General features: G+C 53.5%; 1 protein-coding gene across 1 annotated transcript; it reads right to left on the bottom strand.

Moving 5' to 3' along the window:
- Positions 1-445: 445 nt before the first annotated feature.
- fhdc1 (FH2 domain containing 1) lies at positions 446-19,874 on the bottom strand (the record flags this gene model as incomplete). Its single annotated transcript, XM_084454507.1, has 11 exons — positions 446-2,692; positions 2,978-3,142; positions 3,840-3,957; positions 5,317-5,387; positions 12,506-12,613; positions 12,832-12,902; positions 14,268-14,368; positions 14,751-14,836; positions 15,249-15,351; positions 17,371-17,432; positions 19,326-19,874. 11 exons carry the CDS (start codon positions 19,872-19,874, stop codon positions 446-448), a joined length of 3,681 nt encoding a protein of 1,226 aa, XP_084310633.1.
- Positions 19,875-21,709: the final 1,835 nt, after the last annotated feature.

Raw genomic sequence — 21,709 nt, 5'->3', positions numbered from 1 at the left:
TCGATGGGGGTCCACTTCTACTTTTGACGTGAAGTATATAGTCATGAACAGCCATCACAAAGCAGGCAAAGAAGCTCCCATTGGGGGTGTTGAGGGGGGATTTTGCCATTTGTCAGTTATCTTGAAGAATGCTCAGGAACCACAAACAGGGACCTATGAAAAAATAATCTATTTCTATCTACAGAGTGGTAACGACACGGTACGTTGAATGTTTTCTTGCAATTCGCAATAACCAGCGGGGAGACTTGGTAGGAATGAGGTGAGATTACTTGGCTGGCTGTTGAACCAAGACAGATAAGACGTCTGTATGCTCTGTACATTATGGCAAGAGTTTGTACTGTGAATCAGAGTGGGAACCTTAATGTTAATCGTCGACATCTAAAGCAGGAAGAAACGGCCCGATCCTCTATGAGCTCCTCCAATCAGGATTCACCTCGTCTCAGTTCTATTTCCAGGGGGTCCTGCAGGAGGGCGCCGAGTCTCTGCACTGGACGGACTTCTCGGAGAAACTGCCGCTCTTCCGGCCGCGTTCGTGCGCGGGCGGCGGCGTGTCGCTGCGCTGCGCGCTCCGGCCGGACGCCCTGACGCTCTGCACCCTCCGCAGGACGGTCCCCTGGGGGGGCGTCTCCCTCTCCTCTCCCCGGGGCGAGTGCTGCCCCCCCGCGCTGGGCGGGGGAGCCGCGGACGACGGCGCCCTGGCGGCCGGCTGCCTTTGCTGGTTGGCGCGAGCCAGGACGGAGGCGCTCCTGGAGGGGGTGGAGGGAGTGGACACAGGAGCCGGCTCCTTCTTGGTCCTGGAGGAGAAGGCCACTGTGTTGCGGGCGAAGCCGGGCAAGGCGGAGGGGGTTTTGGGGCTGTGGGTGGGGGTGTCGGGGGCGCTGGCCTCGATGGGGGGCCCCCCGGTCTGGACTTGGGCCTGGGCCAGAGCTCTCATTGCGGACCGGCACATCTTCTCCTCTGGGGGAGGCTTGGGGATGTTCCGAAGGGGCTTGGCGCTGGGCTTGCGGAAGGAGGGCCTGCGAGGGTCGGAGAGACCGATCGCCGGGGAGCCGGCCTTCTGGACTTTGGACTCGTCCGGGGGAAGGCTGGAGTGGCGGGCGGGCCGGGCAGCCCTCTCGCCCCTCCCCCTCGCCGGTGTGCTCTGATCGCGGAGCGGGCGTCGCGGCTCGTCAATCTCGTTCCCGGCCGGGGGTCTCTCCGACCGTTTTGCGCCGCTGCCGGTGCGGGTCAGCCTGGTGATGGGCACCACTTTGCGCATGCCCTGGGTCTCCGTGGCGGTTAGCGTCCGGACTCCGCCACGGCTCGCGCCGCCCTTGGACGCACCCTTGGCCTTGGCGTTCGCGGGTTTCGGGCCGCAGGTCTGTACGGCTTTCTCCCCCACCTGTCTACCCTCGGCTGTGTCCCAACTGTCCGAGTCCCCCTCCTCTGCAGCGAGGGGCTGGGTGACGGGTGCCGCGCGGCCGTCTAGGGGCTTCGGCGCCGACAGCTCGTTGGTGGAAGCGGAAACCGACTGGTCGTTGGTGGACGTGGACTCAAAATTGGAGGAGGAGAGCGAACTCAGGTCTCGAAGGATCCCCAGGTCGTTGCTACAGTCGACAATTTTTATGTCGAGGGCCGGGCCTTCCCTCAATTGAGAGGAGCTTTCGATCTCAGAGTAGTCTAAAGCCACCGAGCAGTCCGTCTCCGTGCAGTCTATCATGTAAAGCGCCGGCTTCTTATTGGACGCAGAGATGTCCAGCGGGAGGGGCGTATCGCAGGTGGTCGAGGAAACGGTGATGCTCTCCTCCTCCTCCTCCTCCCCTTTATGAAGCGAAGCCGGAGGCGTCATGTGATCTTCCCACGCCGCCTTGGGCTCTGGGCCTCCTGCTAAACTCTTGTGAGAGGACAAGGCGCCGCCCAGTGCCAGGGTTTTAGGGAGGGGCTCCCTCTCCAGGTCGGTCACCAGTACGTCTCCCTGGTTGACGAAGTGCACATGATTGCTGTTGTTGTTGTTGTTGGGACCGGGGAGGTCAAACGGCTGAAGGCCGGGGACCAGCGTGTGTTTCTCCACGCTGACGTTCATGTGACACGTCACGTGGGCGGAGGCGGCGCCGCCGGTCGTCTTCTGGAAGACGTTGCGATTGCGAGCCAGGAAGCTCCCCTCCGATACGGAAGCGTAGTTGTTGTTGTTGCTGTTGCTGGTGTACGGTTCCTCGTTGGCGTCTAAACCGGTGGAGGAGAACCGGGCCAGCGGGCTGATGGGTTCCGTTTCGGCGTGAGGTGACGTTGCCGGGATATGTCTGCCGGGCCCCAGCTCCCGGTTGTCGTCCTGTGACACGAGCCAGGCCGCCGTCCTCCGCTGGGGGTTCCGTCCAGAGCGCGGCAGGCTGTTGAACTTGGAGCAGTCCACGGCGGCGTCTCCCCCGAAGAGCTCGAGGTAGCCGCGGAGCTCGCGGTCGGCCATGGCGCCCATGGTGTGACGATGGCGGCGCACGCTGGCTGAGCGGCCCAGGGGACTATGGGGGCTGTGGGGCCGCTGCTGGAGGAAGTCCAGCAGGCCGTCCTTGGTGAGCATGTCCACATCGTTCTCGCTGCTGCTCCGGCCGAAGTTGCCGGCGCTCTGGTCGCCGCCTGCCCAGGCGAAGCGCTTCTCCTCTAGCTCCCTGAGGCGCCGCTGTCTGGCCGCCTCCTTCAGCTCCCGCTCCCGGTTGTCCTGAGGGGGAGGGAGGGAGAGAGAGAGAGAGAGAGAGAGAGGGAGGGAGAGAGAGACTGGGGTTATGAAAAATTATTGAATACGCATGAATAAGGAAATACATTTACTTCCTTATTTACTTCCTTCCTTACTCTCTAAAAAGTTATTTTTTATTAATTATTAAAATGTAAATTAAATGTAAATTAAATGTAAATTAAATGTAAATTAAATGTAAATTACATTTAAATTACATTTTAATTATTTATTTATTAGGGATGATGGGGAATAACATGCTATAATTCTCACCTTGACAGCCTTTTTGAACTTGAGGCAGAAGTCCTGGAAGATGCGGAAGCACTCGTCCAGTTTGAAGGTGTCCTTGTCTTCACAGAAGAAGTCGATGAGGGCATTCCCCTCCTTGCGCAGGTCCAGCCTGCGCCTCTTCAGGTCCTGCAGGGTCCTGGTGGAACTCTGGTGACGATGGTCAAACACAGAGCAAGATTAGAAGCAAATAAACAATGTGTTTCCTTCCAAAACATTAGATCCACCATTTGAGAAATTACTGAATCTACTCTTAACAAATCATCGCTATCAAAACATTGAAACTGTTTATAGGATATTTTGAATAACAAGAGCCATCTTATGCCATTTGCAAAAAATAAAATGTTTCTGAAGATCAAAATCAGCCTTCATTATGAAAATCTTGAAGGATAAATATGGACCAATTGTATAATTGGCAACGGATAGCATTTTGGGATGAAATACTCTTAGAAGTCCAAAAAACAAAACATTGACTCTTTGAAGGTGAACTATAAAGATGCCTGAACCAGCTGAAACATTTGGAACGCATGAAGGTGCACCGATTTTTACTGGGAGCCTCCAATACAGTACATCCATTTTTTGACGGTTGCATAGATATTGGCTGGGTTTCCCGATAAAGAACCTTCTTAAGGAACCCTTCTTAAGCAACCCTTTGCATGGGAGTTAAGAAGTACTTTGGAGTTAAGTGCTTTTTAACGCGTGCAGGAAACCCGGCCATTAACTACAAGAAGCAGCTTGATTCCCAGATTCCTAGTCTAGTCCAGTCCAAGTCTGAGGTACTGCTAATGGGATCATTCTTAGCCTGTTCTTTAAGCGAACGTATCCCCAGGCGGTATTGTGGCCCCACCTGTAGGAAGGGTTCCAGCTGGTGCAGGAGCCCCGGGTCTTCCTGGACCTTCTCCTCCAGGGTTCTGGTCCGGACATAGAGCGACGAGAACTCTGACTCGATGTTCTCCACCGAGATCCTACAGAGGGCGACGAGCAGCAGGGAATCAGAATCGGAGGGAGATGAAGGTCAACACAGAGGGAAACCCGAGGAAAAACAATCTTAACAAGATTCTTGATGAGAACAAGATACAGTATAGTACCGGTCAGATAGAGACACAATTTTTCTTTTTATTCCTGATTTGGTCATGTAAACAATATTCTAAATTGGGTCATTCTCCTGATCTAAATAAATGTTTATAGGTTTAAAAATAGTCTAATATTCTGCTGACAGCAGTGACAGATGCATTGAAATTAATTTATAATCAATTCCCTTCCACTGTCCAACGTCCATTCTGTCCAGTAGAGGTGAAGACACCAGAGAGAGGGAGAGAGTGGAGGGAGAGGAGCAGAGGGCCGATGTGTTTGCATATCCACAGGGAGGGAGGAAGTGTAATCTTTTGGCACTCTTTTGGGACAGGGAGTGCTTCACCCTGCCATGTACTGTAGAGACGACCTTGGGGAACTGACAGTCATAGGGTGGCTGCAGCATTCTGAATAGTACACCTGCACTGTACAAGCTATATCTCTGTGCTCTGAGTGAGATGTCTTATGTGTAAAAAGGTAAATAGCCTTGGGAACCAATGGTTCTTGAGTCTAGAGGCCCATAGGGCAGGAGCCTACAGTATCTCCTGATTCCTTAGCATGAGGAAGCTTGATGTACAAATACACCCCTTGGACATGACCCTTGATGCTGAGTACCAAGCAGGGAGGTGACTAGTTAAACATTTCTTAACTAGGCACTAGATTAAAATTAGTTTTCACCTTTTTGTCAGTTCAATAATTTTTCTGGGCAAGTGAAGCTGCCTTTGTTTAATTTGCCACCATTGGAATCTTCGATAGGCATTACCGTATGTACAACTCTATTTTGGGTTGTAAACTACTGTACAGGAGGAGAAAGATGTGTGTGTAGCTGGAGCAAAACCAGCCAGTGACAGTAGCATTTCATGAAGGAGTTTGAGGTTGTAAATTGAGTTATGTATAAAAGAACAAACTGTTTGGGAGCCCATTCAGATCATTTTATGATCAGTTGTCTGAGGAAGAGCGTTGTCGCTCGAAACGTCACGTTTTTTGTCCATAAAATGATCTGAATGGGAGCTACAGTGCGCGGACTCTTACTTTCTTTTGTACATTATGCTTTTTTAGTCCAGCACCTGCCTTATAAGTTGTTTTGGGATGTGCGCAACCCACTTCTGATTGGTTGTAAATTGAGTTCTCTCAGTTGTAAAAGTCCTCACTGTCCTTCTTAGGGCACCCATAGATAACGGGAATACATGTGACAGTATGTGACTGCAACTCTTTATCCCAGATTAAACACCATACCGAGAATAAACATTTACCTTGATGCACTCTGAACATCTTGGAGTTTCTCTGGAAACTTCAGAAGGTTCTCATCCTTCTTTTGGGCCTCCTGAGCAGAAAGAAAAAATTGAAAATGTTGTAGGGAATCACACGACAGACCTCATGAAAAGAAAGTAAACAAATAGATACATTAAAGGTACGCAATGTAGTTTTTGACCACTAGTATGTGCTCTAGAGCAAATTTGAGAAGGTGGTCGCGTACTAGGTGGTCGCGTCATTGCGTCAATACGCGGAGCACATAATAGTGACGTTTCACACATCTTTGTTGTTTTCAAAACATTAGCTAAATATCATTTTGCAAAGAAATTAAAAGGTAGGAACGACATTCAAGTGATTCAACATGTTTATTAGACTACAAGGAACCATATAATCGAGGAATTTCGAAAATAAACAAAGAACGGATTGTTTTGATTGACGTTTCGTTGGGTAATAATAATAAAGAATAAATGAAACATCAAATAACGTCTTGCACTGTAACCTCCAAGAGAGTCACACTGGGGATACGTAGGGGGGGATACGACTACTTGGCCCTGTTGTGCAACTGCTTGGCCAACCACTCATGACTTTTTTGGCAAACATATGACAACTTCCCCCCTTTCTGATATCCTGTCTGCTGCTTGGACACTCCTGCTTTAATGTCACGCAAAATGTAGAGGGACAAAATTCAAAATGGTTGACCAATCATTCCAAAAACAGATGCACCTTATTTTAAATTGCCCTCTGTGAAGTGAAGCATACAAATGTACACAATTCGAAGTGTAGTGATACAGGTTGATACATGACCAGGAATTGCCAGTATGAAATATTTACAGCCTGTCTATTGGTTGCTTGCATGTACACTGTGGGTAGAAACAGTAGCAGCTGTAGCAAACTCTGTCTCACTGCTCTCTACAACTGACCGGCAGGTTTGTAGCCAACAAATCCCCTCAACTGCTCTCAACAGAGATGATTACATTATTATTAACCAAATAAAACACGTACATTTTTGCACGAGATCTAGTGTGCTGCAACTTTTTTGGTTTAAATAAAAAAAAAAATACTCTAGCGTTGTGCCTCAACGATCCAGGTGTTATGCCTCCCCGTCGGGCACGCCCCCGTCAGCCTCGTTCCGGCGCCTCATCCCTGCCGGATTGAGCGGGCCGGGTCTCTGCTCTGCTAGCTGCTCAGGTGTTGGCGATTATCATCAGCCCAGCTGCTTCCAATCACCATCAGGACAGCCACCTATATAACGCTGCTGCAGACAGAGACCCGACGCTTGAACGTAATAAGCTGTACGGCTCCCTTCGACCCCCTGTGCCTCCTGGACCCGTTCCCTCTCCTGTGTCTCCTGGACCCGTTCCCTCTCCTGTGCCTCCTGGACCCGTTCCCTCTCCTGTGTCTCCTGGACCCGTTCCCTCTCCTGTGTCTCCTGGACCCGCTCCCTCCTGTGTCTCCTGAAACCGTTCCCACCCGGACCTCGTATTTTTTGCCCCCTTGTTTTTTCCCTTCTTGGACTGATCTCCCTGGCTTGACCTCTGGACTACCCTCGATTACCCCCTTGGATCACGGACGTTGCTCTTTAGCTTAGGTAGTATCGCAGCACATAACCAACACCCAGACCTCATACACGCACACACACATAGTATAATTACACACTCCATAACATTTCGCCTAGACACTATACACTGTTTTCCCCACTAGTTAGATTAGGGTTATTGTCGTTGTGTATATAGCCTACTATTTATTATAGGCTACTTTATTATTAGATACCTTAACTATTAAATCCTTGTTATATCATCTCCTGGCCTCTGTCTCTGTTCTCTGGGTTCCACCACATTTGGCCTCTCCTATTAGGGGTGTGCGTAACAGTACGTTCAAGCCAACATGAGCCAAGGTGGTTCCCCGGGAACAGGGGCAGGGGTCCTCCCTCTGGTAGTCGATTTACGCAGAGAGATAACTAGCCATGCGGCGCAGCTCACCAGTCTGCAGGCCGAGCTCCAGAAAGCCTTCCCCACGGTCCAAAGCCAGATAGCCGTTCTGGAGAACACCACCCGAGCCACCGTCGGGTCTGTAAACAGCCTCGAGGCAAAGGTGGACGCCTTGTCCGGGGCTCTTGCCTCCATCCAGCGTTCTCTGGACGTCATCGCCGCTGGCAGCAGACCATTCACTAGTTCCATACCAGGGCAGATGGCTAATCCCTCGGTCGATCCTGCAAACCCCGTTTTGCCCATTCCTCCAGTCGCTCGCTCGGAGCCCAGTTTAGTAAGTCCCGCTCCGTTTCATGGTGATTTTAACCAGTGTCGGGGTTTCCTAACCCAGTGTGAATTAATGTTTACGCACCAGCCGTCCAAATACTCCTCCGATGGGGCCAAGATAGCGTTTATTATGTCACTACTAGCCGACAAGGCTCTCAATTGGGCCATAGCCGCGGTCGGGAGCAGTATATCCTACTCCACGGACTACTCCCTTTTTAAGACTGAGTTCCGGTTCGTGTTCGACCACCCCCAGGACGGGCAGGACGTAGCCAGCCGCTTGCTAGCCATATCCCAGGGTTCGCGCTCAGTAGCTGAGTATATGGTCGAGTTTCGTACTCTAGCCACGGAGACTGGCTGGAATGACGGAGCTCTCCTCAATATTTTTCATAAGGGATTAAATGACTCCATCAAAGACCTTTTGGTGCGCGATGATCCCGGAACCCTAAACGAACTTATCACACTGGCCCTTAGGATGGATGCACGCCTCCAGGTACGACGAACCGACCGGGCTCAGCGAGCTGTCACGCGCCCCGCTCCTCGTCACGCAGGAACAACCCCGCCCCCATCTCAGTCCACGCTGCCTCCTCTCGCGGCTACATCCGGGTCTGGAGAACCGATGGAAATCGGCCGCTCTCGGCTCTCGCGGGAGGAGCGAGACCGGAGGCTTAACAACAAACAATGCCTGTACTGCGGTAAAGAGGGGCACTTCATCCGTGCGTGTCCCATCCGGCCAAAAGATTCAGCTCACTAGTAGGGGGCATACTGGTGAGCAAAGCCTCTTTTTCTCAGCCCCAGGTCACTCCTAGCCGCCTTTTCCCTGCTACCCTCACCTGGGGCAAGGACACCCTTTCTGTCAGCGCTCTAATAGACTCAGGGGCAGATGGTTGTCTTATAGATGAAAACTTAGCCCGCCAGGCGGGCATCCCTTTAGTTCCCCTAGACCGACCCATCATGCCCAGGGCCATAGATGGTCATTCCCTAGGAACCATATCTCACACCACTGATCTGATCTCACTCACCCTCTCTGGGAATCACACTGAAAATATTCGTTTTTTTGTTCTTCAGGCCCCCACAACGCCCCTGGTGCTGGGAAGACCCTGGCTTGAGAAGCATGAACCCCACATCTCCTGGGCTTCAGGCCAGATCCTAGGCTGGAGGGCTACATGCTACGCCTCCTGTCTTCGCTCCGCCCTGTCTCCCTCTAGCGACCCCAAGCCTAGACTAACCCCTCCAGACCTCACTGGAATTCCCTCCACCTACCACGACCTGGCCCAGGTGTTCAGTAAAGACGAGGCGCTCTCTCTGCCACCCCATCGCCCGTATGACTGCCCTATAGACCTCCTTCCTGGGGCCACCCTGCCTAAAGGACGGTTATACAACCTCTCACTCCCGGAGAAAGAGGCAATGAGGAATTATATCACGGAGTCCCTAAACTCGGGTATAATCAAGCCCTCCTCCTCTCCTCTCGCGGCAGGATTTTTCTTTGTGTCTAAAAAGGACGGCGGGCTTAGGCCCTGCATTGATTTCCGGGCTCTCAATGACATTTCTGTTAAGAACAGATACCCCCTTCCACTCATTAGCTCCACCTTCGAACCCCTCACCCATGCCAAGGTGTTCACTAAGCTGGACCTCCGCAATGCCTACCATCTCGTCCGTATCAGGGAGGGGGACGAGTGGAAGACCGCTTTTAATACTCACCTTGGCCATTTCGAATACCTTGTAATGCCTTTTGGCCTATCCAATGCTCCTGCCATATTCCAGGCCCTGGTTAATGATGTCCTACGAGATATGTTAAACATTTTTGTTGTAGTATATTTAGATGATATTCTTATTTTTTCGCAGTCCATGGAGGAGCACCACCAGCACGTCCGTCTTGTCCTGCAAAGACTCCTAGAGAACAGGCTGTACGTGAAGGGAGAGAAGTGTGTGTTCCACACCAGCTCTGTCACCTACCTGGGCAATGTGGTGGAGGACGGACAGATGCGCGCAGACCCAGCCAAGGTCAAAGCCGTCGTGGAATGGCCACAACCCACGGACCGGACCCAACTGAGGCGCTTCTTGGGGTTCGCGGGCTTTGTGAGGCGGTTCATCAAGGGGTTCAGCCAGGTCGCAGCGCCACTCACCGCGCTTACTTCCACCTCGCGGCCTTTCTGCTGGAACCCTGCTGCTGAGGCTGCCTTCGCCCAACTCAAGCATCTGTTCTCTACCGCTCCAGTGCTGATCCACCCCGACCCTGAGAGACAGTTCATTGTGGAGGTAGACGCCTCGGACACTGGTATCGGGGGTGTCCTCTCTCAGCGGTCTGGGGAGGACCAGAGAATACACCCGTGCGCCTACTTCTCCCGGCGCTACGAACCTGCGGCTAAGAACTACGACGTGGGCAATAAGGAGCTTCTGGCGGTTCACGAGGCCCTGAGGGAGTGGAGACACTGGCTTGAGGGAGCCAAACTGCCGTTTTTGGTGTGGTCGGACCACAAGAACCTAGCCTACCTTGGGTCAGCCAAAAGGCTCAACTCCCGACAAGCCCGCTGGGCTCTCTTTTTTAGCCGTTTTGACTTCACGCTAACCTACCGTCCAGGCTCCAAAAACATCAGAGCTGATGCTCTCTCCCGCCAGTTTCCCAGGGAGGATTCGGATGTCTCGGAGGGTGGGGATACCATCCTGTCCCCTTCCCAGGTGGTGGGTGTCGTAACCTGGGGCATCGAGGCAGTAGTGAAACAGGCGCAGCGGGCTGAACCGGACCCGGGAACCGGACCACGTAACCGTCTGTTTGTTCCCACAGCTGTCCGGGCAAGGGTGTTGGAGTGGGGTCACTCCAGTCGTTTCGCGTGCCACCCCGGCGAGCGGCGGACTGCAGAATTCGTCAGTAGGAGGTTCTGGTGGCCTACTCTCAGGGGCGACACCAAGGAGTTTGTTGCCGCCTGCACCATTTGCGCCCGGAGTAAGGCCTCCCATCGGCCTCCTGCAGGTCTCCTGCAGCCTCTCCCGGTACCCAGTCGACCGTGGTCCCATATAGCTCTGGACTTTGTCACTGGGCTCCCAGTCTCCCAGGGGTGCGACACAATTCTGACCATCGTGGACCGTTTCTCCAAGGCGGTCCACTTTGTTCCCCTCCCTAAGCTGCCCACAGCGGCCGAAACTGCAGACCTCCTGACCCTCCACGTCGTCCGCCTCCACGGGATCCCCTCGGATGTGGTTTCAGATCGGGGCCCCCAGTTTGTCTCTAAAGTCTGGCAGGCTTTCTGCAGGGGCATTGGGGCTACCGCCAGCCTCACCTCCGGATACCACCCGCAGTCTAACGGGCAGGCTGAGCGTGCCAACCAGGCTCTGGAAGCCGCCCTCCGCTGTGTCACCGCCAACAACCCATCCTCCTGGGCGAAGTACCTGCCGTGGGTGGAGTACTCCCTGAACTCCATGGAGAGCGCCGCCACCGGTATGTCCCCGTTTCAGTGTTCACTTGGATACCAACCCCCTCTGTTTCCCCAACAGGAGCTGGAGGTGGCGGTCCCAACCACCAGGGCCCATCTCCGCCGGTGCCGTAACGTCTGGAGGACCGCCAGGGCTGCGCTGCTCCGTGCCACCGAGCGCGCCCGGCGGAGCGCTAACCGGCGGAGGGTGCCGGCCCCTGACTACCAGCCTGGTCAGAGGGTTTGGCTGTTGGCCCGGGACCTGCCCCTCCAGACCTCCCGAACCTCCACCCGGAAACTAAACCCCCGTTACGTCGGTCCCTATCCGGTGGACCGCATCATCAACCCCACGGCGGTACGTTTGGTTCTTCCTCCCTCTCTCAAGATCCACCCCGTGTTCCATGTCTCCCAGCTGAAACCTGTGGCCGCCAGCTCTTTGTCTCCCCCCAGCCCGGCTCCGCCGCCGCCTCGTATCCTGGCTGATGGGGACCCTGTGTGGCCAGTTCGCAGGCTGCTTGAGGTCCGCCGCCGGGGTCGCGGATTTCAGTACCTCGTGGACTGGGTGGGCTACGGGCCCGAGGACCGGAGTTGGGTGCCGGCGTCCTACCTCGCCGACCCGTCCTTGTTGGACGATTTCTACCGGGCCAACCCTGGGGCCCCGGGTCCGTCGTCCGGTGCCTCCCCTGAGGGGAGGGGTACTGTTATGCCTCCCCGTCGGGCACGCCCCCGTCAGCCTCGTTCCGGCGCCTCATCCCTGCCGGATTGAGCGGGCCGGGTCTCTGCTCTGCTAGCTGCTCAGGTGTTGGCGATTATCATCAGCCCAGCTGCTTCCAATCACCATCAGGACAGCCACCTATATAACGCTGCTGCAGACAGAGACCCGACGCTTGAACGTAATAAGCTGTACGGCTCCCTTCGACCCCCTGTGCCTCCTGGACCCGTTCCCTCTCCTGTGTCTCCTGGACCCGTTCCCTCTCCTGTGCCTCCTGGACCCGTTCCCTCTCCTGTGTCTCCTGGACCCGTTCCCTCTCCTGTGTCTCCTGGACCCGCTCCCTCCTGTGTCTCCTGAAACCGTTCCCACCCGGACCTCGTATTTTTTGCCCCCTTGTTTTTTCCCTTCTTGGACTGATCTCCCTGGCTTGACCTCTGGACTACCCTCGATTACCCCCTTGGATCACGGACGTTGCTCTTTAGCTTAGGTAGTATCGCAGCACATAACCAACACCCAGACCTCATACACGCACACACACATAGTATAATTACACACTCCATAACATTTCGCCTAGACACTATACACTGTTTTCCCCACTAGTTAGATTAGGGTTATTGTCGTTGTGTATATAGCCTACTATTTATTATAGGCTACTTTATTATTAGATACCTTAACTATTAAATCCTTGTTATATCATCTCCTGGCCTCTGTCTCTGTTCTCTGGGTTCCACCACATTTGGCCTCTCCTATTAGGGGTGTGCGTAACACCAGGTACAGTATGCGTCTTGCTCCCTCGGTGGCGCCCATCGCTTACCAGAGCCACGAAATGCAGCAGGTTCATCCCCGGTTTGTTGGCCTTGGTGTCGGCCAGGGAGAGGAGGGAGGACAGCTTGAAGCCCACCGCGTTGCCCGCGTAGCCGCCCTGTGAACGCAGATGACGCCGGGATAATTGGCCGCGGCACCGCAAAAGCCATTAGGCCACGCCCACCGCCGTTATATCAGGCGGACAGATAGCGTGGAGGGAGAGAGAGAGGGATGGAGAGATAGGTATGAAGAGACGGGGGGAGAGGAAGAGTTGATGGGAGAGATGGGTGGGGGGGGGTGTATGGTAGAAGGAGACAGTGTATAACTGATGCTCACAGCGTTCATGATGTTTCCGGCCTGCAGTACTAGATGGAGGATAGCATGGAGCTCCTCACAGGTCATTAGCTCTGCAGAGAGGAGAGGAGGGGAGGGGAGGGGAGGGGAGGGGGGAGAAGGGGAGAGGAGAGAAGGGGAGGGGAGAGGAGGGGGGAGAAGGGGAGAGGAGAGGAGAGGAGGGGAGGGGAGAGGAGGGGGGAGAAGGGGAGGGGAGAGGAGGATCAATACAAACTCAATCAAAGAACTCCCCATTACATGCCCTTGTTACTCAGGATGACACTTTCTCCTAACACCGCTCCGGTAAGAGAAACAAAACAAAAGTGTTTTTCTGGCCAGGTTCTTTCAGACATTAACAAAACCATCGCAGCGCGGTTCTGACGTCTCTTTACTCAGCGCTGAACTGAAGGGGGTCACAGTGGAGGGGTTTCTAAGAGAGAGCCAATAAAGCTTAGCAAGAGAGAGAGAGAGGGAGAGAGAGAGGGAGAGAGAGGGAGAGAGAGAGAGAGAGGGAGACATAATGAGAAAGAGAGAGGGAGAGAGAGAGAGGGAGAGAGAGAGGTGGGAAACTTTGACTCAGCTAAAATTACACTGAGCAGCCACGGTAGGGCTTAGCGAACATGTATTATATCCCAAAATTCATTGGATGGTTTATTAAGGCCCGCCGGGAAGAAATTTCCCCTGAGGGGAAAGGGAACTGTGTGTGTTTGTGTGTGTGTGTGTGTGTGTGTGTGTGTGTGTGTGTGTGTGTGTGTGTGCGCGCGTCAGCAGATGTCACTGCATGCTGCAATCTAAGAGAGATGACTGTGCAAAACAGCCAACCATTTATACCACACAATGCCTAGAGCAGTCCCCTGTAATGCGTAAGATGCATGGCAGCCAATCACACTTCGGTACGATGCAGCTGTGAATGTCAAATTTTCTCATTTCCAGTAGCATAAAAGCATAATAGCATAAAATGTCCTCCTCTGGACAATGTCGCGAAAGACGTGCTGGACACATCCATCCTGTGTCTGTCTGTCCGTCCGTCCCCACCTACCCCTGAGTCTACAGTACAGGGACGCCTGGCTAGCCGAGTCAGCAGAGCCCCAGACTCTGGACCTCAGGCTCGTAGGCGTCGAGCCCCACGTGGGGCGCAGCGGAGCGCTTGGCGGTAGCCGTCTCTTGTACATCAGACACATGACGAACGTCCTTGAACGGATCCCAAAAAACGTCCCTGTCGTCCACTTTAAAGTCTGAACTGTCCAATTTCGTCCCCCGCGTCTTATTCTCTGTCCCCACGCCGTCCCGTCTCAGGTGACACACTCCACCGCTGGGAGCTCAGGTATCTGGGTCACCTGTCTATGGAGGGGTGTTGTGTGGTGTGTGTGTGTGTGTGTGTGTGTGTGTGTGTGTGTGTGTGTGTGTGTGTGTGTGTTCCAGCACCAGCGTGCCATTACCTTTGGTGGCCACGCGGATGACATCGATATCGCGGCTCATCACGGCGCAGGAGGGGAAGAACTCCTCGCGGAGCACCATGGCCTCGATGCGCACCTCGAACCTGGGGGGGGGGGGGGGGGGCAACAGAGGTGTCAGCTTCACTGGGGCAGAGGAGAGGGCGCGCAGCACTGGGCTTCCAGGGAAATGGGGACAGTGGTGGTCGTATCATCACGTACCCCGAGCTGCGTCACCTTATTCATTCACCTATTCACAATTATTATTCTGTTGTTGCTGCAAGGCTGAGGAACAAGAGCCCAAGCATTTTACTCCTGTATACTTGTATGAACGCAACAATAAAGACATAATGAATCTTTAAATGTAAATACTGAAAGTGGTATGTTAACGGAGCACTAAAAATATGGTTTTGCCTTGGAACACAAGTTCCATACATCAAATCAATACAAACAGGCTGTGGTGATACTGCTGCAGTACAATGATCTTACCTGGGTACCTGGATCAAAAGGTACATGAAGGAGTCAACCAGGGTCAGTTTGCTGGGGTCTCCTTTGAACTCCTTCAGCTTCTTGATCTATGGAGAGCACACACGCATAACGACATCGAAGGTCCAGGTTACGAACCGCCAACCACAGCCGGTCAGTGCTGGCTGTTGGCTGCAGAGATGTACTGATATTGAGCGGGGAAATGGGTCTGCGCTGAATCGAGCGACGGGGTCTTTCTCTCTTTGTTACAGTGGCGTGCTGATATATTCATGCTGGGTATCACAGGGAAGAGGGGAGCCTGGAAGGGAAGACTGTGTTCCAGGAGGCTCCTATTCAAAAGGTACGGGGCGGTGCGCCGAGGGTACTGCTCATTATGTTCTCCCCTCTCTCTCCCTCTGGATTTCACTCTCTGTGTCTGTATAGAATTCAGGTGGGAGACACGCGCACACACGCACGGGCACACACGCGCACACACACACATACACACGCACACACACACACCTCCTCGGACTCGGGCAGGAGCTTGAGCAGGTCTTTGAGAAGCTCGGCCCCGTACAGCTTGCCGTCGCCCTGTCGGATGTCCTCTACGATGGAGTGGTTGGACCTGGAAGAAAGACAAGCGCCGCCTCAGCGTTAGAGAAGCTCTCTGGTGAACTGCACAGGCTCTGAACCACATACCTCCATGGGCATCGCCCTAGCACTGCTCTCTCTGCCAGCGTCTCTGTACAGGGGTCATTAATCCAGGCATTCCTACCACACATGTGAGCTGAATGATATATTGGTGAGCCGGAGAAGTCGTGAATGCACAATTTTTCTTCCTGATCTTCCTTTGGAGGGGGGGGGGGGGGGGGGGTGAAAGAACGACTTAAGATGGCAGTTTTAGATGGGAGGTTCACAGGACTAGAGATGAGAAATGTTGTGTTTTTCCTGGAGGAACGCACTCAGGATGCTACATATCTATTTGGCATGGAGGGCACAATCTACATACTTGGATGCTGACCATTGAATTATGTACCGTCATGTAGTTTATTATATTGTACTGCAGAGACAGCATTTGCTTGCGGGTATGATAATAAAGTTCCCAGTGGACTTCCCTGGGTTGATACAAGCGCTCTGGGGACGGATTGAAAGGATAGGGAAATACAATGCAAACGTGCTGCTACGAGTTCAGCTGGCTGAGTTGGTATGCAAATAAGAATGGACAACTCTCTCTCTCTCACGCTCTCTTCCTCTCTCACACACTCTTTCTTCCTCTCTATCACTCTCTCTCCCTCCCCCTCCATCTCTTTCTCACTCTCTTCCTCTCTCACTCTCTCTCCCTCCCTCTCTATCACCCACTCTCTCTCCATCACTCACTCTCTCTCTCCCTGTGTCACACTCTCATCCTGTATCCCTTTGCAGAGGGCTTCAAGTTGGCCGTCATGTCCTCACTTCATTGCTGTTAGTTGAGTGTAGCTGAATAATGCATGAACTGACAGGCTGGGTAAGAAATACTTTGATTAGAGAGAAGCAACACTTTGGTTCATTAAGCCCCCTGGATACAGAGAGGTTCTAGGATCTCTAGACGTTGCACCTTTCAAATATTCAATGATTCACTCAGAATGAACCTGATCTCTTCATTTATAGCCTCTGAACTGCACCAGTAAGCACCTCAGTCCGAGCGCAGGCAGGCATCTTTGGGACCAATTAGCTTTCTCGCTATGTTGTTTCACCAGAGAGACATTGGTACTAATAAGAGGGGAGCTCCAGCTGAGTCCCGGAGTGCTCTAGGGACGGGTTGGGAGGATTGGACGGTCCGCTAAGGCCTAGAGAGACCCACACACACACACACACACACACACACACACACACACAGAGGCCTGAACACACACAAACACACTGGTACGTACACCCGCCACGCACACGTACATACAAAGCCTATCAGCCGCGGGGGCGCCCCGGTGGCTCATGGGTTAAGGCGTGTACCACATGAAGGCTAGTCCTTATCACAGCGGCCCTGGTTCAAATCTGGCCCAGGCCCTGTTCTGCATGTCCTCCCCTCTCTCTCTCTCCCACCTTTCCTGTCGGTCTACACTGTCCTATATAATAAAGCAGAACCCCCCCCCCCCAAAAAAAATAAAAATAAAGCCTATCAGCCCATGTGGCATGTATGAAAATAGGTCACAGGTCAAAAAGCATATGACCTTCTTGGATAAACAGTGTACTGTACTGTGTAAGGTGTACAGTGAGGTGCTGATGCATACGCCTACGCCTGAACCCGCTGTATTAACCCGGCTCAGGTTGCACCAGGAGAACCATGAGGAACAACTGAGAACTTCTGTTCTCACACAAACATCTCACCTCCCAAGTTCACACGCTGTCTAACACGCATGCGCGCACACAGTACTTTAAGCTGGCGCGAGATCTCACACAAGTGACCCTAGTCACCCGGGGGGGTCTTGCTGCGGCCTCATGCCGCGTCTGGGCTTCTGGACCTCGGCGCTCGACGCCGTTACGCAACCGCCTTGGGTTTCACACGCTCCGGGGGAGGGGGGGGTGGGGGCCTGCCCGGTGGAATTACACACACGCTCCGCTGGGCTTTATGTAAGACAATCTCACACTGCCACGACCGCGGAAGACTTACTTCTTGAACTGCTTGAGGAAAATGCCCACATTCATCCCCCGTTTGGAGTCCAGGATGCTGATCTGGAAGCGAGCAGAGGGGGGGGGGGGGGGGGGGGGGGAACAGTGAATCAGCACAAGTGCTTTCATGGTGATGCTGGATATAGATCATTGACAGTTATACTGTATCCTCTCATGGTGGATTTATGTGGGTATGTGGGTCTGCTAATTCGACCCCTTTCAGTGACTTAAAATGAACCTCCATCTGGGACAAATTTGTTAGAGGATCTCTTTAGCTGTTTGGAGCCCTGGTACAAAACCTCTAACACCTCCTAGGATGATATGTCATCCTCCCATTAGTCAAACAAGCTCATTAACACACACACATGCCCACACACACACTCGCATGTGTGTGTGTTAATGAGCCACATGCACGCACGCATGCACACACATACACACAGGCACATAAACACACACATCCCATCCTCCCCTCCCTCAGCCTACACACACACACGCACACGCGCACACGCACACACACACACCCTCCAGTCCTGAACCAGCCAATTCCCGTCGACCGGTGTGTGATATCTACAGACCCTGACGTAACCCCAAGCCTCATGCAGTCACGCTACAGGGGAGCTGAAATTCCACCTGGGGCCCCACGCCTGCGACACGCAGCCCTCACACACAAAGATGGCCGTGGCTGGTCTTGCCTTCGCTTCAGAGGTGTAGCTGCACCCAGTGCCCAAACAGGATCCTCCTCAAGAAATAATTATAGAGTGAAGGCTATGCTATGGGTTTTCAACAGAGGCAGGGGCGTGTGTGTGTGTGTGTGTGTGTGTGTGTGTGTGTGTGTGTGTGTGTGTATGTGTGTGTGTGTGTGTGTGTGTGTGTGGTGTTAAGCAACAATGCTTGTGAGATTTCTGGAATTAAAATGGGGACAGGCTTCGTTATGCCTTCACAATGACGGGTATTGAACTTTCAATGAAGAATTCAATTCACGTCTGGTGAGGAGCATGACAACACTGAGTTGCGGTAGCTAAGCTCTGAAATATAATCAAGGGCCATTTCATTATGTGTAAGTTAGTTAGTCAATTAGTGGATCCACTTTTCAGTAGCCTATAGGAAAGAGACCTCGGACACGGTTCAGCTGAATACAACCGTCCCCGTATCCATAGCGTCGATGCTGTGCTACTGTATATCTCAGAGGACTCTTAGCGCGAACACTGAGGCTCTATCTGGATCCCCGGGGAGGAGAACCGAGAGGTTGTGGTGATAACAAGTGTTCCCCGTGCGTCGTTCAGACTGTGAAGTACCACGCAGTCGTTGTGAGAATGTGTGTGTGTGTGTGTGTGTGGAGGTTGCTGGGAAGTTCTTCTGTGACATGAGCTTCCCGAAGCCTCGCGCGGGTATTCTTTTACACCTCATAGGGAGGACTGTCACCAGGGCCGTACGATGATCCAACGCCGCTGGAGATCAATACGTACCGGAATGTTCTGCTGACAGGTACGTTTCCCATACAATAGGGCTATTGAAAAGCGAGTATTTCTCGAGAGGAGCGCTGGGCTGTCGCGTGAGCTGGCGCTCAGTGTCGGGGGACAGGGGCTTCAGAGACTGAGTAAACCTGAGGGGGACGGGACGCTACAAGCCATTCGATGTCAGTAGCCCCCGACCCCCAACGATATCACAACACCTGTGCGTTATCAGAGACCTCTTGCACAATCGCCTCCGCACCCCCTCCTAGGACTTCCCTATTGGGTTCTATGTCGTCCTCTTCACATGCCTTGTACATGGCATAGACCTCAGGCTGTGCCATGTACAACGCTGAAGGCCGCCTTGCGGCTGAAACGTTGCCCTGTCTTGTCTGCCCGCGCCGTGTGAAAGTATTGCATTATCCTAAAATAGGACGTTCCCGTGAGCGCCGGTATCTTTGCCGTTCGCCCTCCACCTCCCCCTCCCGGCGTTCCCGTCACCCACCTCGTCCTTGCTGCTCTCCTTGAAGGAGCGGGAGCGGGCGACGCGCGCCGAGGGTCCCGCGGCGCCTCCGCCCGCCGTGGCGCCCCCGCCACCTGCCGCCGGCACCGCCTCCTCCTGCTGTCCGAACAGCTCCTCCACGGAGCGCACGTCGATCTGGTACTGCTGCTGCCTCACCACCATGGTCCAGATGTTGGGCTTGCCGCGCACCTTCTCCTCCGGGATGGGCTTCCAGAAGAAGCTGCGCACGCGCCGTTTCCTCCGGGGGGCGTGGCCGCACGGTGGCGGCAGGGGCGGCGGGGGCGGGGCGGTGGGGGGCGGCGGCGGCGGCGGGAGCGGAGGGGGAGGAGGGGCGTCGTCGCGCCGACGGGGGGCGAGGGGGGGTTCGGCGGCGACGGCAGAGGAGGAGGAGGAGGGGGTGTGTCCGGACATAGGGGAGGGGTCAGAGGCGGTGGTGGCGGTGGTGGAGGAGGAGGTGGCGGCGCTGCTGCTGCCCTCGCTGCTGCAGCTCTCGGTCTCATTGGTCGGGGACGGGCTACTCATAACACGCATCACAGCGCCCAGGCCGGTGAGAGAGGCAGGGCGGGGCCTAGCAGGGGCGGCGGCCAGACATGCTGATTTTGGAGATCAGAACCTGGATGAAACTAGGCAATTATACGTTTTTACTAACTGTTCTAAACCTCGCCACAGTTTCCCTCGGGTACATCGATCTACGTGTGAAGGAGTAGGCTGGGGTCAGCGGGTCAGAGAGCTTCCAAATGACTGTGACCCTTCCCTGAGTTGAGATAGGCTAGGCCGTCCGTATGTTCCTGCCACAGTGACGTCAGCACGCTCTCCACTTCTGTCCGCGTCCATCGTTCAGCAGGTATCCCATCATGCCGAGCGGTGCCTTCTGAGGGCACCTCCTATGGGGGAAGGGGTGGGGGGAGTCGCCATGGAGCTGCAGGGGGAACAAAAACAACACAGGACAGGATTATCCAGGGGCAGTCATGCGTGCGGCACCGGGGCAATCTGAAATTAAGGGATAGAGGGGGTTGGAATTAAGGGGTGCAATACATCAAAAGGGTTGAGGTACCCAGTCAAGGGAAACCACAATAGAGGAAGTGGCAGACTCCATTGTTTCTTTTCGAAGTCCTTGAAGTCGACCTGTAGGGTGTAAAATGGTGGGAGACTCTCTCTGCCCTGCGCACAACATGACGCTCTCTTCAGAGTTTCAGGAGACGCGGCGTCAGGGAACTGGAGCCGAGTTTACGACTGAAGCAGAGTTTGTCTACAACTTCATGAGGGAACGCTTAGAAAACATCCTCTGTTTAACATTGTTGACTAACACCGAATCATTGAGGTCGCTGTACATTTCCATTGGTTGAGTCACTCATATCTGAGGTCATATGAGACGATAGGAAAATGCAAGTAATTAGTTCACAGGTTGTTTCATTGATTGGCAGGGATAATGCAGCCATCTACGTGACTCATTACCTGTATCTGTTTACCTACAGTATGCAATGATCAGAGTAGGTGGATCAATAGGATCAGGCTAACTAACATGTTTCACTATCACAGAGTATTGCATGACATGAGAAGTACTCCAACCATGTCCACATAACACATTTCAATATGGAAAGCACCAGGCCGGTGGTTACCAGGATCACAGGACCAAACTAAATGACTCTATTTTTTTTTAATATTTTTTTTAGAAGGAAGTCCCTAAAAGTCAATAAAGGAAAGGGACTTCACAACCTGTTTCTTATCATACCCGTCACATCAGTGATTCTGACGCCTTGCATCACCGCAACAAACTATTCTATCATGCGCTGAAGTTTAAGAGTGAGAAAGTCTAAATCGTAAACAACATATGCAGTGTGGGACACCGAATAAACTGTCCGTGGGATGAATTGCTACGACTGACAATAGTCTCTAGGGAAAGGGAAGCGGGAAGGCTCAATCCCAAGTCTTTTCATCCCAACCCCTTTGTTTTCTCATGATAAAGGACACACCACAGCCGTCGAGGAGGAGGACGAGTTGAGTCCCCCCCCGCCCCCCTTGTCAAACCCGTGCCCCACAGCCGTTTGATCATGACTAACTGGTTCCCTCTCAGATGGACGCATCACCCCTCTCCTGCAGCTGGCAGGGCCCCGGTCATGTGATACCCCCTCCTGTCTAAACAAGGAAATGGATAGGTGACCTGACAAAAAAACAAGGAACTGGATACAAGGCCTGATGGGGCTGGAGTGGAAACGTGGGAGAGGGTTAGACGTTCGCCCTTCACCGAGGGTTCAGGGCACAGATATTAACACCGTGCTTGTATTCATCTCTACGGGTTGCGGGGTTGGGACAACGGGGAGGACGCGCCCTGCCGCCGTGCCTCCCGCGCGCCCGACTCCCCCGGG

This window comes from Borostomias antarcticus (assembly GCF_949987555.1).
Source record: "Borostomias antarcticus genome assembly, chromosome: 20".
In the NCBI taxonomy this organism is placed as follows: Eukaryota; Metazoa; Chordata; class Actinopteri; order Stomiiformes; family Stomiidae; genus Borostomias; species Borostomias antarcticus.
Note: the sequence above shows the minus strand (reverse complement) of the source record. Positions and strands in the feature narration are given on the sequence as shown.